General features: G+C 32.3%; 1 protein-coding gene across 1 annotated transcript; it reads right to left on the reverse strand.

The window, feature by feature from the left end:
• Positions 1 to 10,126: 10,126 nt before the first annotated feature.
• GPAT6 (glycerol-3-phosphate acyltransferase 6) lies at positions 10,127 to 13,248 on the reverse strand. The gene is made up of 2 exons (XM_011049123.1): positions 12,514 to 13,248; positions 10,127 to 11,224 (listed from the first exon to the last, which is right to left on the reverse strand). The coding sequence occupies exons 1-2, from the start codon at positions 13,135 to 13,137 to the stop codon at positions 10,346 to 10,348; spliced, it is 1,503 nt and encodes a 500-aa protein (XP_011047425.1). The 5' UTR covers positions 13,138 to 13,248; the 3' UTR covers positions 10,127 to 10,345.
• Positions 13,249 to 15,826: the final 2,578 nt, after the last annotated feature.

Below are 15,826 nucleotides of genomic sequence, written 5' to 3' on the forward strand. Positions count from 1 at the left end.
TAAAATAATATAATCAAAATTCAGTATCTCATTTAAAACAATTGCATATTTAGAGATTAAATAAAATTTATCTTCATGCATGAATAGTAACAATAACTTTGACCGTCCGGTAACACTCTTTTCTTTCACTATAATTTTTTTGTCCCATGTTCTTTGTCTCTTCCTATTGATTAATGTTCCATGTTAGTTGTCTCTTCTTTCAAATATGCACTTAGTACGCAATTTTTTTAAATAGCAACTGTCATGAATTCTTCTTCTTCTAGGAAGTTCTTATTAATTGAGGAGATGTATCGTAAGACAAGCCTTCACATATATAAACTTGTTATTGATCTATTCACTAAGAATTGGTCTTTCAAAAGCATTAACCATTTAACTTTATATTTTTTATGAATTTTATGATGATGGTTTGTTTCAAGAAGTTTTACAACTTTAGTCTTTTTTTTCATATTTAACAAATTTTCTAGTTAATCTGTCATTACTAGACTACCACAAGCGTATAGCACACACTACTTTCAAGATTATTTTCTAATTTTTGATGCACTTGAATATACTCTCAAATATTAAAAATGAACAAAAGATATTTTAAAACACTACTAGTCAATCCTTGAATGGGCACATATTTGAGAAACTAATTTTGCATCCTTTCTTACATATGACTGCCAATTGAATGTTATCTATTCTTTCTACAACCATTAAAATCCTTCAAGTGACACATTATCCACCACAAATGGCGATAAGTCTGTATCATTTTTGGAATTGAAATAATGTAGCGGCTTTCTTATTTTTTGCACTTTTTATAAGAAATTCATCCCTTCAGCTAATGAACTTGATAAAGCTAATAGGAAAAAGATGATATTTTATTTCAAAGAGCTACAAGTATCTATTCATTGCCTTTCATAAAGGTCAAGATTAGGTAGATTTCTGGTTTCGAGATGATTTTATATATAAGGTGTCTTTCTCTATGAATAAGTCTAGTGAATACAATAAAATTACTTATCCATCTAGCTCAATCAACAAATCTTGTATTCGCTCTAGCAATTCATACATCCTCTGAAAGAGCTTAATGTCCTTTCTCATATTTAGGATGAAATTTTTTTAGTGGCTTTTCTTTCATGTTGGCTATGCAAATTTATATTTTCTAAAAAAGATGTTGGTTTAATTCATCCTAGTACTTTTAAAGTATCATTTATGTAAGCAGCTGAAAAGAAATTCTCTCTCGTTATACTAGTTTTAACAAGTATTTTCAAAGGTCTAAAGAAGATTCAATCTATATTAGGTGTAATTATATGAGACATATATTTTTCTATTTATTTTCTTAGCAATTTGCTTGCAAAAAAAATTGGCACCAATCAAACAACCACTTGCCCTATTAAGTTAGTTGGGATGACAAAATATACTGGTGAGGGGTTAGCAAAACATTTTAATGAATCTCAAGTTAATGCTCTTTTCATAAATCCCAAGCGAATCATATATCCTGTATTACTTCCCTTGGTTAAAATGGTTGTCTTGTTTGACAATGACAACTTATCGGGCCTCAATAGTGACTACTTTATATGTATTTAATCTGGCTATTTGACTCTCTATTGTGATGATATTTCTATTCTTAAGCCTTATTATCATACTAGATTTACCAAACAGTTTGGATTTTGCCAATATATTACCTGTGACTTTTGAGGGAGTACTGAGATTCTAACTTTGGAAGATGTGTTTCAACTTTGGCATAGCTTTACTACACTCAACACTCATTTTCAGTGCAAGCTTTTATTGCCCCATAATACGGGACTTCCTTTAATTATAAACTCTATATAAATTGGTAAACTCCAGAGTGGTTGAAAGTTTATCTTCATGAGATGAAAGTCATTTTTAAAAGTCTTAATAATGTTGATATAGTGCTTCCAAAGAAAAAAGAAAAGAAGAATGACCTTAGCTTAACAAAGAAGAAAATAACTTCACCTACCCATAAAAGAGACAAGAAGCCAGTTGATATTGATTTAGGTAAGGAAGAAGGTGCCTAAATATATGCTCATATAAAAAAAACACAAATTATGATTCATTATGCGAATAGAGTGAATACTTTAAAAGATCATCTTAAAAAGAAATCCATTAACTCCTCAAGGCAAAGGAAAGGAGTACACAATCCTTTCTCCAATAGTGGTAAATGATCACTTGTCCTTTTTATATGCCTTGTTGTTGTTGTTTTTTTTTACTAAGATGCTCACAATGATATATGTATAAGAGGAGAAATAAGATGATGTTGAAGCAAGTTTAAATGGTGAAGATAATAAACATAAAAACAGTGATCATCATTGGAAAGGTCTAAAACATACCAATAAGGTGTTCAATCCTTGAGAATTGAGTTTTCTTCATGGAGTCCCTAGTGTATCAATCATGCCAGATAATATTAATGAGTTGGTTTAATCCTTTCTTTGTTCTTAAATTCATGTTACTTATCATGTATTAACCTTCCTTTTTTTATTGTTTTTTGTTTCAGCTTGGTCAACAGGATCTACGGAATGACTTTGATATGTATATTGGGTAAGAAATGAGTGTTATGTATGTTCCTAACCGTAATCCCTTTAATATTTTAGCTGTTGTGATTGAAAAATCTCATCATTCATCTAGTTACCATATGAGCAGTTTAATCATCAATCTATAGCACCACCTTCACTAGTCTTTAATAATATAGGGACTAACTTGCATACTCTTAGATCTACTATTGCCTTTCAGAGTTACTAGGTATTATGTTAATGATATAATAGGTGATATAAGATTTGAATTTGTTGTTAAGTGTTGCGAGAGCATAAAAAATAAGATTGTTCGCACACCAGTCCTTTGTATTACTAACTTAACTAGTGAAGTTGAAAAGATCCCCCACTTCATAAAAGACAGTTGAAAAGATCCCCCACTCCATAAAAAGACATAAAGGTTGATAGCTCATATAATAGAAGAACAGTGACTGAGGTGATTGAAAATACTAAAAAACTTATCCATTTTGAGTTTTCACGATCTTCTATAATGACATTAGTGTAGCAAACCTTACACATTAAAAAGCTTAAAGTGCCACTCAAAAATTTTGAAGCTTTTGAGGAGAACGCATCTAGATCTATTTCCACCACTCATGTTGAGATAACAAAAATATAGGAACAATTAAGGGAGCTTTTGAATAGAAAGACCAAGTTATAGTCATCCCTCAAAGTGCATGATGAAGAGTTTTCTAAGAGAAAAGTCACCACTTTCGGCATTCAAGTAGACATTACCACAATATCCACTTCCCCTTTGATAACTAAAATTAACGCAGTTATTCTTTGAAAATTAAAAGGATTATTGGAGACCAAACAAAAAAAGATTAAAAGGACATAATTGGAAACCATAGTATGTTAATAGTTTCTCATGCTTTGGAATGCTTTTTAGTTTTGGTAAAACTAGCTTATGACTTTATGTTGAGAATACACACTTTATATAGTAGAATTCTTTTTTCTATTAATAAAAACTATATTTTTCCCACACTTGCATCTTTTTACTTGTGTTTCTATGTTATAATTATGTTGTCAAGTTTCTTTACCTTTTTTTTTTCTACACGAACAATCATATGGGTTTGAATAGTTTTAAAAAATGGTCATTATATATAAAGGATCAAGTCACGATGTCATTCAAAGGATTTGTTTTTGTCAATCATTTTTTCTTACATGACTTTACTTAAAACGAGTTTTAAGTTGCTTACATACTTTTATGAATAAAGGATCAAGTCATAATATTGTTTAATTTTTTTTCTTTGTTTTTTATGCAGTTCTCAATTTTAGCTTATGCGGGCCAGAAGTTATATTAGATTTCAAGCATAATATCTTTTTTGGAATTGCCATTGATATGCTTAATCCCTAATCTATTCTCATGGATGATTGATTTTGTAAACTTCATTAATGTAGACTTTTTAAACCACATAAAGACCATCCTATTTGGAGGAACTTATTGCCCATGTGTTTTGATATTATTATTAAGCGTTTTACTGCCATGATAAGATTTCCCACTTAGAATGAGTGCGGTTGCACCTTCTTGTTGAAAGCTTTACAAATTCAAAATTAATAATATTATAATCGTTATTCTACTTCAAGATGCATATCATCTAAAGCTTTAACTTCTATAAGGCATAAACGAACATTATCTTCATTAAATAGTCTTTCTTAGATTGCAATTCTTAGAGATAAAATTTGACTTTATAGTGGAAGAACAACTTTAACCTTGTATACGAAGGAATATGGTATAACTAAAGTTGGCATTTAGGCATATCTCTAATTATATCATGTTAGTCCTTCTTTGAGCAATTTAGCATCTTTTTTAGAATATTGTATAAAGTTTTGTTAAACATTTCTGTGAAGCCATTAGCCAAAGCATTATACATAAAAGAATTATGTTGTTTAAAATCAAACTATGCACACAACTTATTCATAGTTATATTGTAGAACACTTTTCCATTATCAATTATGATATATCTTGGTACCCTATAATGATAGATTATATTTGTTTGAATGAAGTTTACAACTCTCTTTCTTGACCTCTTTTAATGCTACAACTTCTACCCACTTTGAGAAGTAATTTGTTGTGATCAATATACAAAGATGCCCCCCCAAAGCTTTCCAAGAATGACTATACCACATCAAGTCCCAAGCATCAAAAAGCTAAGAACAAATTATCAGGTGCAAAGGTTTAGGTGGCTGGCAAATCAAATTAGCATTCAATTGACAACTTTGATATTTTCTGACATAATATATGCATTCTTTCACCATTATAGGCCAGCCACACCTCTCTTTTTTTTATTCAAAAGTAAAGTTTAAGATCTAATTGGTGCGCTCCATAAATCATCAAGTATGTTTCTTCTAGTGCTTTTGTAGCTTCTTCTTTTCTAACATAACACAAAATGACTCCATCAAAAAAGCGTTGATAAAAAGTGCTTTAAAAGTATATGAAGTGAAAAGCTCTTCGCTTTACCCTTGTCTTAAGGCATAGGTCTTTAAGAAGCTTACCATGTCTTAAATAATGGATAAGCAGCTAGCGTTAGTCTTCTTTTTCTATCTTATAAATAGAAATTATACTTACTTGTTTTTTTCTTTTATGTCATAAGTCATTGGTGATATAACCTATCTTTGACATACAGGGACTTTTATTTCCTCATTACGTGATGCTAATGTTGATGCTAAACTTTGCTTAAGGCATTATTTTTTTATTCTTTTTTCTTGGTACATATTCTAAAATGACACAATCAAGTGATGTCATTAGTTTTAGTGCATACTTATGATATGGGACATATTCTGGCTTCTTTACTTCATAAAGTGAAAAGAGTTGTCTGATAACTAATTGAGAATCTCCAAAAACTTTAAGATAAGGCATCTTTATACTTATCATCATTTTCAGCCCAATAATTAAAGCTTGATATTCAGCTATTTTATTGGAATAAGGTAAGTTAAAAGAAGAAAAGCAAGACCTTTCCTTCTAGTATGAAAAATATCACCCTAGCTTTAGCTCTATTTTTTCATGTTGTACCATTAAAGAATATTTTTCACGGTTTTAACATTTCAATAAACAAAACATCCATATCAGACAGGTCTTCAAAGAACTTTCATTCATCAAGAATAGGATGATCACGAGAAAACCAGTTAGTGCTTACCTCTTAATCATCTTTTGTGAGATATAGATAATTTCAAATTTTTGAAGCAATAAAACTCATTTTACCAATCTTCCTAACAGTGCTGGCCTTAAGATGATATACTTGAAAAGGTCAACTCGAGAGATTAGTCATACTGAATATGTTCAGAGGTAATGCCTTAACTTCTTTATTGTAAATATTAATTTTAGACATGTCTTCTCTATTGAGACTAATTCAATTCAGCCCCATTTAAGGTTCGACTAAGGTATTAGAGAGCAATTCAGTTCAACCCCATTTAACGTTCAACTAAGCTATTAAAGAGCATTTTCCTTACTTTCATCATTTTGTTATGTCAACGACACTCCCAAAGAACATATTTAAGCCATAATATATAGGATAAATAAGTGTTTTGATAGTTATGCTTGTAGAATAGATGGATTCAACAAGTACTTTTTAATCTTGTTGAAAGAATTAGTACAAGCTTCATCCCAATAAAATAATGTAGCTTTTTTTATCAAGTGGGTGAATGGTTTACATCGACCCGCTAAGTTAGAAATGAATCTCCATATATAGGCCAACTTTTCTTGCAAACTCTTCAATTCGTGGATGTTTCTCTAACATTTTTATAGTGATGTTGATTTTAGATTGGTCAATCTCAATTCCTCAACGTCGAACTATAATCCTAGGAATTTTCCCAAGGAAACACCAAATACATATTTTAGTGGGTTTATTTTTAAATAAAATCAACATAACTATTCAAATACTAAACAAAAATTTTACTAATGATTTTTCTTTTCATTTGATTTCACCACGAGGTCATCAATGTAGCATTCAACCTATTAGTGAAGCATATCATCAAAAATCTTCTGCATCGCCTTTTGATATGTGGCACCTATTTTTTAAAACCAAAAAAACATGACTTTATAGCAATATATCTCTTTAAGAGTTTGAAAAATCTATCTTTTCCTCATCTACAGGTGCTATTCAAATTTGATTATAGCTTAATCAACCATCCATGAAGGTTAATTTCTCATGGCCTGTGGTAGCGTCGACCATGATCATGGTGATTGGAAATGAAAGTTATATTTAGGACAAATATTGTTAAGGTCTCAAAAATCCATATAAACATGGATTTGGCCTTTTTTTTTTACAGGCATAATATCTAAAATCCATGGAGGATATTTGACCTCATAAATGAAACTTGCTTGGATAAATTTGTTAACTTTGCTCAATATGTGAGACAATATGTGAGATGAGTATAGGATGAAAGTGACGTTAGGTTTGTTTTACAGGTTTTGCTTTATTTTTTACTACTAATTAATGGACAACAACCTTTGGGTCTAAACCTAGCATTTTATCATTATCAAGTGAAGATATCTCGATAATCCATTAAAAGTTCTATGTAATTCATTTCCTATTTAGGTGATGTGTTTGCACTAATAAAGGTTAGGCGTGGGTTTTCAACGATGCCCGAGTTAAATTTTTTAAGCTCATCCACTATAGGTTTTTTTTTTCTGATTCAAGGGGGGGTGGAGCTTCCTCAACATCTTTTCTAATAATAATCTCATTTTTATTATCTTCTTCAATAGTGATGTGATTTGAAGTGAGATATATTATTTCATCTTCTTTCTCTTCATTAAAGAGGTTTAAGATCATTATTGTATGCTTTTGTCCTTTCAATGTTGCCTCAGCACTCACCACCTATTTGCATTGTCTCTTTATATATGTAGGTATTTTACTATGAGGATAATTTGAACCTTTCATCAAATTTAGTTAATCATTGAGTACATGTTTGTCATCTTTTAACTTGGATTATCTGAGTCTTATAAAAATTGATGAGCATTTTAATGCTTTTCCATTCTTTTGGGTTCCAATCCTAACAAAAACAGAAGCATGAGTTGTAGTCATACCAAGACAATCCCAAACTAAAGCTCGAAAAGGTGTAGGCTGACTTTGTTGTTTGTCCTTCACTTTGTCCAAACTTATGTATCGCAAGGCTTCTCTACTAATATAAAAATGAAGTGGTGTCTAAAACTAGCCTTTAAAGGTTTGCTACAAGTTTTCTTTTCTATGTAAACCTTTTTAGTTTTTACAGAAACTTGTTTACTTTTGAGTTGGGTCATATTGCTATCTTTTGCTAACTTATTGATGCACTCATGACTATAAACAACCCTGACTAAAAGCTTATAAGCATTAAGATCAAAGTTGTTTGCTTATTTATTAAGAAGTCCTTCAAGATTTGTAACCACCAGCTCAATCTGATAAACAACCCCTTTTAATAACGGTTTTAAAACCTTATTTAATGTAAGATTAGTAGCTAGTAAGGTCAGATTTTCGAGCCCCTTATTGTTCTTCTCTTCATACTTAGTAAAATAAAATTGACCCATTTTTTTTGCTAATATTAGGATATATTGTAGTACCATGAATTAACGTGATACCTTATCATTCACAAAGTCTTCTAGTATATTTTTTTATTATTCTTTATTGGACAAGTCACTCATTCATTTGCAGATGATTTATATTCTTTTGAGCTTTTGGAGTCATCTTTTCCCTTTTCTAAATGGTTAGGTGGAGATCGTAGTTCTTTCATCATAGTTGACTTAAAATAGAACTTTGAATCTATAAATTGGGTTTTGGTTATGGTAAAGCGATCAATGTTTGCCATTATCTTTCCCACTTGTTTATCTTAACAATACTTAAAACATTAGTGGAGTGTTTACCTATTAAGACTATTATCTTGTTGTAATAACATGGAAAAATACATTGGATTCCATATCTTCTATGTGTATCACAAGTCTTATCTTTCCTATTGTGTTTTGCCTTTATTAATTAATGCCTTAAATCATTAGATGACTTAAGAAGAGTTCATTTATAGAAATCATAAGTTCTTTCATAGTCTTAATAGGTAATATATTGACAGTTGAACCATTATTCACCAAGATACGATTCGCCATCTTTTCATCGACATATCCTTTAACAAAAAAAGGTTGATTATAGAGTTTTGATCCAAGCAACATGTCTTTATCATTGAAGGATATTTATATGGTGCATATATTATGAGGCAAGTTTGAGAAGTCATCATGACTTTCCTTTATGGCCTTTATGACCTTTTCAATAGGATTTTTCTTTTCATCAATATGATAACAAGCAACATACATATTTTTCATCCATTAGTATAACGGGCTTTTTTAAGGTTTAAACTAGAAAAACATCCTCTCTAATTGATATGGATTTTTGTCAAATCTTTTGGTGTATCAGCTCATCTTTCTTTCAACCTTTTGAAAAGTAGCTTGTGTTGCACGATCATTCCTTTTAACTCTAGTTGGTACCTTTATGACAGCAAAGTTAACTATTATAGATTGTTTTCCCTTGACCTTTAGAGCACTTTTTCTAAATCTATGACCTTCAGGTTTATTTCTCTTAAGTTCTTGTATATGTAATAATGAGCTTTCAACTACCGCAACACTAAGATCTATGTCATGTGCTTGAGTAGCCAATTCTTCAAAAGACTTTAATTTGATACCTTGTAAAATTTAGCATAGTCCTCAATGCATCCCTTGAATACATATGTCTAGTGCAAAAGTTTTGGTGAGTTGATCTTTACAGTTGAGGCTAAGGTTTCTCTATCGATAAATGTAATCAATAACAAGATCTTCCTTCTACTAACATGCATTGGTGAGTTCAATCATGCTAACCATACAATGCATATTATAGAAGCGAATAAAAAACTCACATTCTAATTGCTCCTAACTATCGATTAAGCCAGACTCCAAGTTAGTGTACTGGTCGAATACATTACCTTTCAAAGAACAAACGAATGAGTTGTTTTACCATGAGATCACTATTAGTTCCAACATGGTTGTAAGTCTCTATAAAATGAGTTATATGTTGCATAGGATTCCCTTTGTCATCAAATTGTTGAAACTTTGATGGTTGATAGCTTAAAGGCATCCTTAACAGGTTGATTCTTTGAGTGCATAGCTTCGCATAAGAATACGAGAGTTGAACTAAACTTTCTATTTTGTTTGTGATAGCTTCCTTGATGAGTTCTTTCAATTGATTCGTGGTGAAGAAGATATTTGTACTAACACATATAATCCTTACACCTCCAATTTTAGAATCCTTAATGACATCTAATTGATCTACTTAAAAAGTCTTGGTAGTCGAGCTTTGGCTTCCTTCGTTTATGCTTTCAAGTTTGTTCAACAACTATGTTATCCCGCGATCATTTGCTTTGAGAGATGTTGAAAGCCCCTCAACAAGTTTTATCAAATTAGCCACTCGATCCTTCAAAGATGCAATTTGAAATTAATATATTTAGCTAAAAAAATATTTTTTTCTCATTATTCATTTAAATTGTTGTGAATGTTTAAAAAAATTAATATCAAGTTGATGAAATTACAAATGAATAAATAACAAAAGACAAGAAGAAGAAACCACTAGTTGGAAAATTTAAAGAAAATATCTTTTTAAGGGTGAAAGTAATAATAAAAAGTTGAAGATTGAATAAACATTGCATTAGAGTAATTTGATATTGGTATACATACTTAAAAAAAAAAAGCAAATATACACTAAAGCTATTTTATACTAATTAATCACAATAGCGTTTGTCAAATTTTTATTGTTGTAGCAATATTTAATATATATAAAAAAAAACAATAGAGAAATTAAATCATGGATTTTCTTGTATGCCGCCTTTTGGAGAGATTAATTTTCTGAAGCCTTTTCCTTCTTAGTTGCAACACGGCCGTCTGTTCCTGCAAGCATAGCGTACTTGTCCTTCCTAGTCAAATTAGTGCACTCAAATCCAAGTGTCCCAGCCAGCACCCTTTGTATGTAATTTGCAACTTCAATGGCTGATTTGCCTCCTTTGCAAGTAAGCTCTGTGGGCAGCTGATTCAAGAAGGTGATCTCATATGTTGGCATTGGATTCATGAACACAAAATAAGGGTCCAACAGTTTGTGCCCTCGAACCGTCGTGCCATTGAAGACAGATTGTTTTGTATTGATAGCGACTGGCACAATCCTGTCTGTAAGTTCAGCAAAAAGAGCACTAAATCTCAAGAGAAATGGCTCTCTACAAGTGGTTCCTTCCGGGCAAATTACCAAGTCACCTTCTTCAAGTAGACGCTTTATATTTGCAGCATCTCTGTCTCTCTCCCTTGATAAAGCAACAGCCTTGATAGGTGAAATAATCTCTGTGAACTTGCTTATGCTGTATGTGACACAGCTAATTTTTCTTCTTAGGGCGACAGCAGTGACAACAGGGTCTAAGACAGTACGGTGATTGCAAACAAAGAGGACTCCACTTTGGCCTTTTCTTGGAGGGGGTGGGGGATTACCTTTAACAACTACTCTAATTCCTAGCAGCTTATAATTGTACCAGGCAAATCTCTCAGGCAAAGGGATGTTAAGGTAGACCCTAAGTACAGAGAGAATAATACCAATTGGCATCCATAAGAACGTCAGAAGGGCAACCAAGGGAGTAGGTCTTTGAACCAGCCGGCCCTCATGGAATATGACAGGGCTTAGAAGCTTGTTTCTTGGTAGTGGCTCGCACTTGGATCTTGGCACCATATATCCTTCCTGCAGTATAATTTAACAAAAGATTCATGTCAGCAATGTTTCACATGCATGTTTGCGTCAAATCTGTTTGCTAATTAATTGATCAAACTACTGAAAGCAAAGGTAATTAATCGAGATCAATTAAAGGAATGGGGATCCACTTGTGTTGTTGAAAAAACTGAAATTTATCTGTCTTGGAAACGACAGGAGACTAGATTAAAAAGTTATTAATTTTGATTTCTGTTCATACAAGAAAATTCATTAAAAGTACTGGTCTACATCACCCACTGGACCACCCGACCGGTTCATACTATGACGATATAACTAGCTTTCAATTCCTGTATTGTTTGTTAGGAAATGGCTCCCCAAACGGAGCAATAAATTATTACATGAATCTAGTACCAGATCAATTATATGATCAGGATCTACTGCAACAACAGTTTGTGGCCAGTATCAACTAGCTAGATCCGTGTGCATAACCAATTTTGTAGGGTGGAAATGCTCCATATAATCACGAACGAAGTGCTAACAGAATTCAAAGATGAGAAAATATTGCTGGAGCTATAATTTGGCCATCATAGTTCTTACATGATGTGCCTGGATTACAATTTGACTTGAATAGAAGAGTGGTTTTGGACATGAAGAATGAATGGCGTGGATATTTGTTGTGATAGTATATGCTATAAATGTTTTTCGTGCTTCATAATAAGGTATTTGAAATTTATCAGATAAGAGCAGGAAAAAAAAAAGAGAGGAGGAAAAGCAATAAGATAAAGGGCTAATTAAGAATAGAAGCCGTTAGCAAAGTGTTCTCTACACTGATGGTCCTGTACCAGTAGAAAATTATTAGAATAAAAGCCCTTCTAAAATCTGATGGACAGAGAAACAAAGAAAGAGATTCATGAACAAAATAATGCTTCCATAAACTTACTCACCAAACCAACAATAAATATTAAAGATATATTGACAGTTGGACTATACTGTACATATCGAGCTAGAAACAGCTCACACAGCGCTCAAAATTGTTGTCAAAATTGAATAACATCATGCTAAAAGGAGCATGCATTGAGGGCATTTGTGCATCAAGTTGTGTTCAAATCGATGCTTAACGTAACCGATTCAATTTAGACCGAATATATTACATTCATTTAACATCTGGTCTAAATTGAACATTTAGATATTGAATCTTTGAGAATGCACTTTGACATATTTTAACGAAGACAATAAAGAGTAATTTACTGAAAAAGAAAGAGGGGCTAAGTAAAGAGTAGTGAAATAATTTTACAGTTTAAGTAATTCTGAGATCTTACCTTGCAGATGGACATGAAGTCATGGTCAGTTTCGCGGTCTCCCAAGCCTAAATCAGGCAAATTTGTGCCAAACTCCTTTAAGAGAGCATTCTTTTTATGATCTCCAACAAGAACTCCAGGTTTCTTCACAAACCCAGTTGCCCTTCCAGATTTTGTAGCCTGTATTTCAGTGCCAAGAACCTTGTCAGCACCTAAAAAGTTCTTGGCAAAAGGCTCTACCATAATCCTAGGATTTGCTGTGACAATGTATCTCTTTCCAAAAGAATTGAACACCCTCCAAGTTTCTGGATGGACATCATCAGCATAAAACTTTGGCAAGACAGACCTTGAAACAAGCTCAATGTCTCTTATTTTAAGTCCAGCGAAGGCAATGAAGATGAAGGTCTTGATTGCCATTGCCTCTGATATAATTAAGTACGTAAAGTACACAAATGGGACTGATGATAAAAGAATTAGTCCTCTCAGGATGCTCCCAGCTTCAATAGCAACAAGCAAGAAGTAAGGAAAAGCACTTCTTGATACAAGAAGTGTTCCATCTAGGTCTGCAGCCACGGTCTGATTCGATCGCCCCTCTGTGCTACATTTTGTTACTGGTTCAAAATGGCGATGAGCTCCCATGACCATCACAGGGGGGGGGTAGAGAGAGAGAGGGAGAGGGATGGAAAGTGTTTATTTTGAGAGCCCTTAGGAAGTGTGAGTTTTGTTGTGTTAAGAAGAGAGAGAGGAGAAGGGTTTATAAAAGAAGAGAGGAGAAGGATTGCATGGACGGTAAGTTAAATGTTTGAGCAAGGAGCACGAAGATAATATGTGGTTGAGACTTGAGAGACTACACTTGACATTTCATTTTTCCCCCCCTCAAAAAAATAACAAATAAAAAATATTATTTTAGGTAGTGATTATGGGTTGCAAGTCAATTTTTTGACGTATAAATTAGGGCAGTTGTGAGGAGGGGTCTCTGAGTAGTTGGCAGTCGATACCACCACCCACAGAACATTCAATTAGCCTACTTTCTAGTTTTTAGACGCCGGCCATATGCCTCCTTATTAAAGCTCAGCTTCCGTTCTCTTTGATTTGGCTAAGCTTAATCCTTTTTTATACAACTAGTCACAGCAAATTTCAATGGCTTGCAGCAGTGCACTTAGCTAGCCAACATAATTTCTTACCTAATATAGAGATTCAATAAATAGATTCAAGAGATGAGTGGCATCAATCGGATCGACCCCTTCCAGCCTAGATCTTCCAGAGTGAACGATAAGAGGAGATTAGGGTGGGGGGGAAAAACATAGCATAGATTGTCCTTACTTAATTTCCAGATGTGGAACATAGGGTTTCATAGTCTGCATTCAAGAATAAAAATATATTAAAATGAATCTCAAAATGAGTTAAAATTAGAAAAAATTAAAAAGTGAAAAACAAAAATGAAAAATAAAACATATTTTTGACCTATTCAATGCCGAAGTGATTTCTATTTAATCAGTCAAACTTGATCACATATAAAATTGATATTGTTTGGACTTCTCATTAATGGGTGGTATTTAATCAAAAATACATTTTCAACGTTATTATTGTCAATCCCACGAAGATCGAAGCATAGGAATATTCAGTCCCAAATGAGAGATCTAGCAGTACGCACTACCAAAAGGAGAAAAAATAAGAGAGAGTTACTACAATTAAATGCGCCATGGCATTCTAAAATCACCAAAGAGATACCTATAAATAAAGGTGAAAAAAGAGAGAAAGAGAGAGAGTCATAAAGCTATTTAGCTTTAGTAGTTGAGCGTAAAAGGAGGCTAGGAAGAACCCCATAATGAGTCAATGGATAATTGGTCTTTTAGTTCCTAGTTTTTTTAAGATAAATTATTGTTTAACGGTATAGTATTTATTCATTAATTTTGTTTTCGTTACAGATTTGGTGATGATCGATGAGGCTATGAAGAAGTATGTACGTATGATGATATTTTGAAAGAATTTGATGAAGTAATTGGTTGAATATATAATTCCATGACACTTGATTCAAAGTTTTATTCTTAGAGGTATTTAAGAACTCAATATGTTTATTTAGCCAAATCACACTACTAGGAAAATAAAAGAAATTGTGCTTTTATAGTTTATAACTATCACAATTAATATTTATTTTGGATTAATTAAAAAATACATTGAAATTAATATTATAAATTATGTTGAGATTGAAACATGTTTTGATTTAGCATGTGAAATTATTGTTATTATTTTTTTATAATTTAGGACATTACAGGGATCAAATCTAACAACTCTTTGTTCTTGGCAGAACACAACTGTGAAATTATTTTTAATATAGTATGTGGTTGATCCACCATATTGATCCACGATGTTAGAGTTAACTAGTGCTGCAAGACTTGTTTTATTTTATTTTTATCTGAACAAGACAACCATGATTAATATTCACTTGAACAGTTCAAACGAGGTAACCGAACTGGGGGCTTGCTTTAATATAAATTTGGTTTGCATTTTTTATTTATTACTCGGAGAATAAATTAAACAGAAAATATATCCTTCTCCGTTTTGATTTTGTCGTAGTTGAAGCTTCTATCAACAACTTTAGGACAGCCTCCTTCGCCTTGCAAGACTTTCTAACTGGTAGATATTGACACCAACCGAGATTCTCTCTTGCTTGGTAAGAAACAGTTTACTTGAAAGCAATCGAGGAAAAATACTAAGTGTTAATTAATTGCAATAACTGTGGATTTTGTAGTTGAGGTTAGGAAGAACTCTTCCCCTACCAGTTAAGTTGCTGGAAACTACTCACTAAAACATCATTGTTTACTCTTTATAAAATTCAGGCATTTTGTTACATTTAACGTATCTCTAAGCTTTGATTTCTTTGAATTAAAAAAAAAAAAAAAAGGGTTTCAAGGTTATGAATTTCTCCCTCGGGATTACTTCTCTTTGTATTTGTGCCTTTCTCAACGATCTTATTTCTATTCTTAAGTGACCTAATTTAAACTACTTGTACCAAATGGGAGCAGTCGCGGCTATAACGTGGCCTGCCATCCCATGCTTGCCGATTAAAGGAGGGGCATGCCACACGCTTTTCTAAAAGCATATATATAGATATATATATATATATATCGGAGGGGCATGCCACACGCTTTCCTAAAAGCATATATATATATATAGATATAGATATAGATATATATGGCAATTAATGTGTCAATAGATAGGAGTGTTCATCGTGGTTAATATCAAATAATTATTAAAATTAAAATAATTCAATTGATTAATTAACTATAAATTTAAATTTCATCATTTTAGTCTAATTAATAAAAATTAAATA

The sequence above is a fragment of the Populus euphratica genome, unplaced genomic scaffold (assembly GCF_000495115.2).
Source record: "Populus euphratica unplaced genomic scaffold, PopEup_1.0 scaffold130.1, whole genome shotgun sequence".
Classification (NCBI taxonomy): domain Eukaryota; kingdom Viridiplantae; phylum Streptophyta; class Magnoliopsida; order Malpighiales; family Salicaceae; genus Populus; species Populus euphratica.

Bases quoted from the DNA above. Each gene is read 5' to 3' on its own strand.
- GPAT6 (XM_011049123.1), bottom strand. From the start codon at position 13,137: ATGGTCATGGGAGCTCATCGCCATTTTGAACCAGTAACAAAATGTAGC. The intron at 11,225-12,513 runs GTAAGATCTCAG...ATTATACTGCAG, and splicing joins ACTTCATGTCCATCTGCAAG to GAAGGATATATGGTGCCAAG.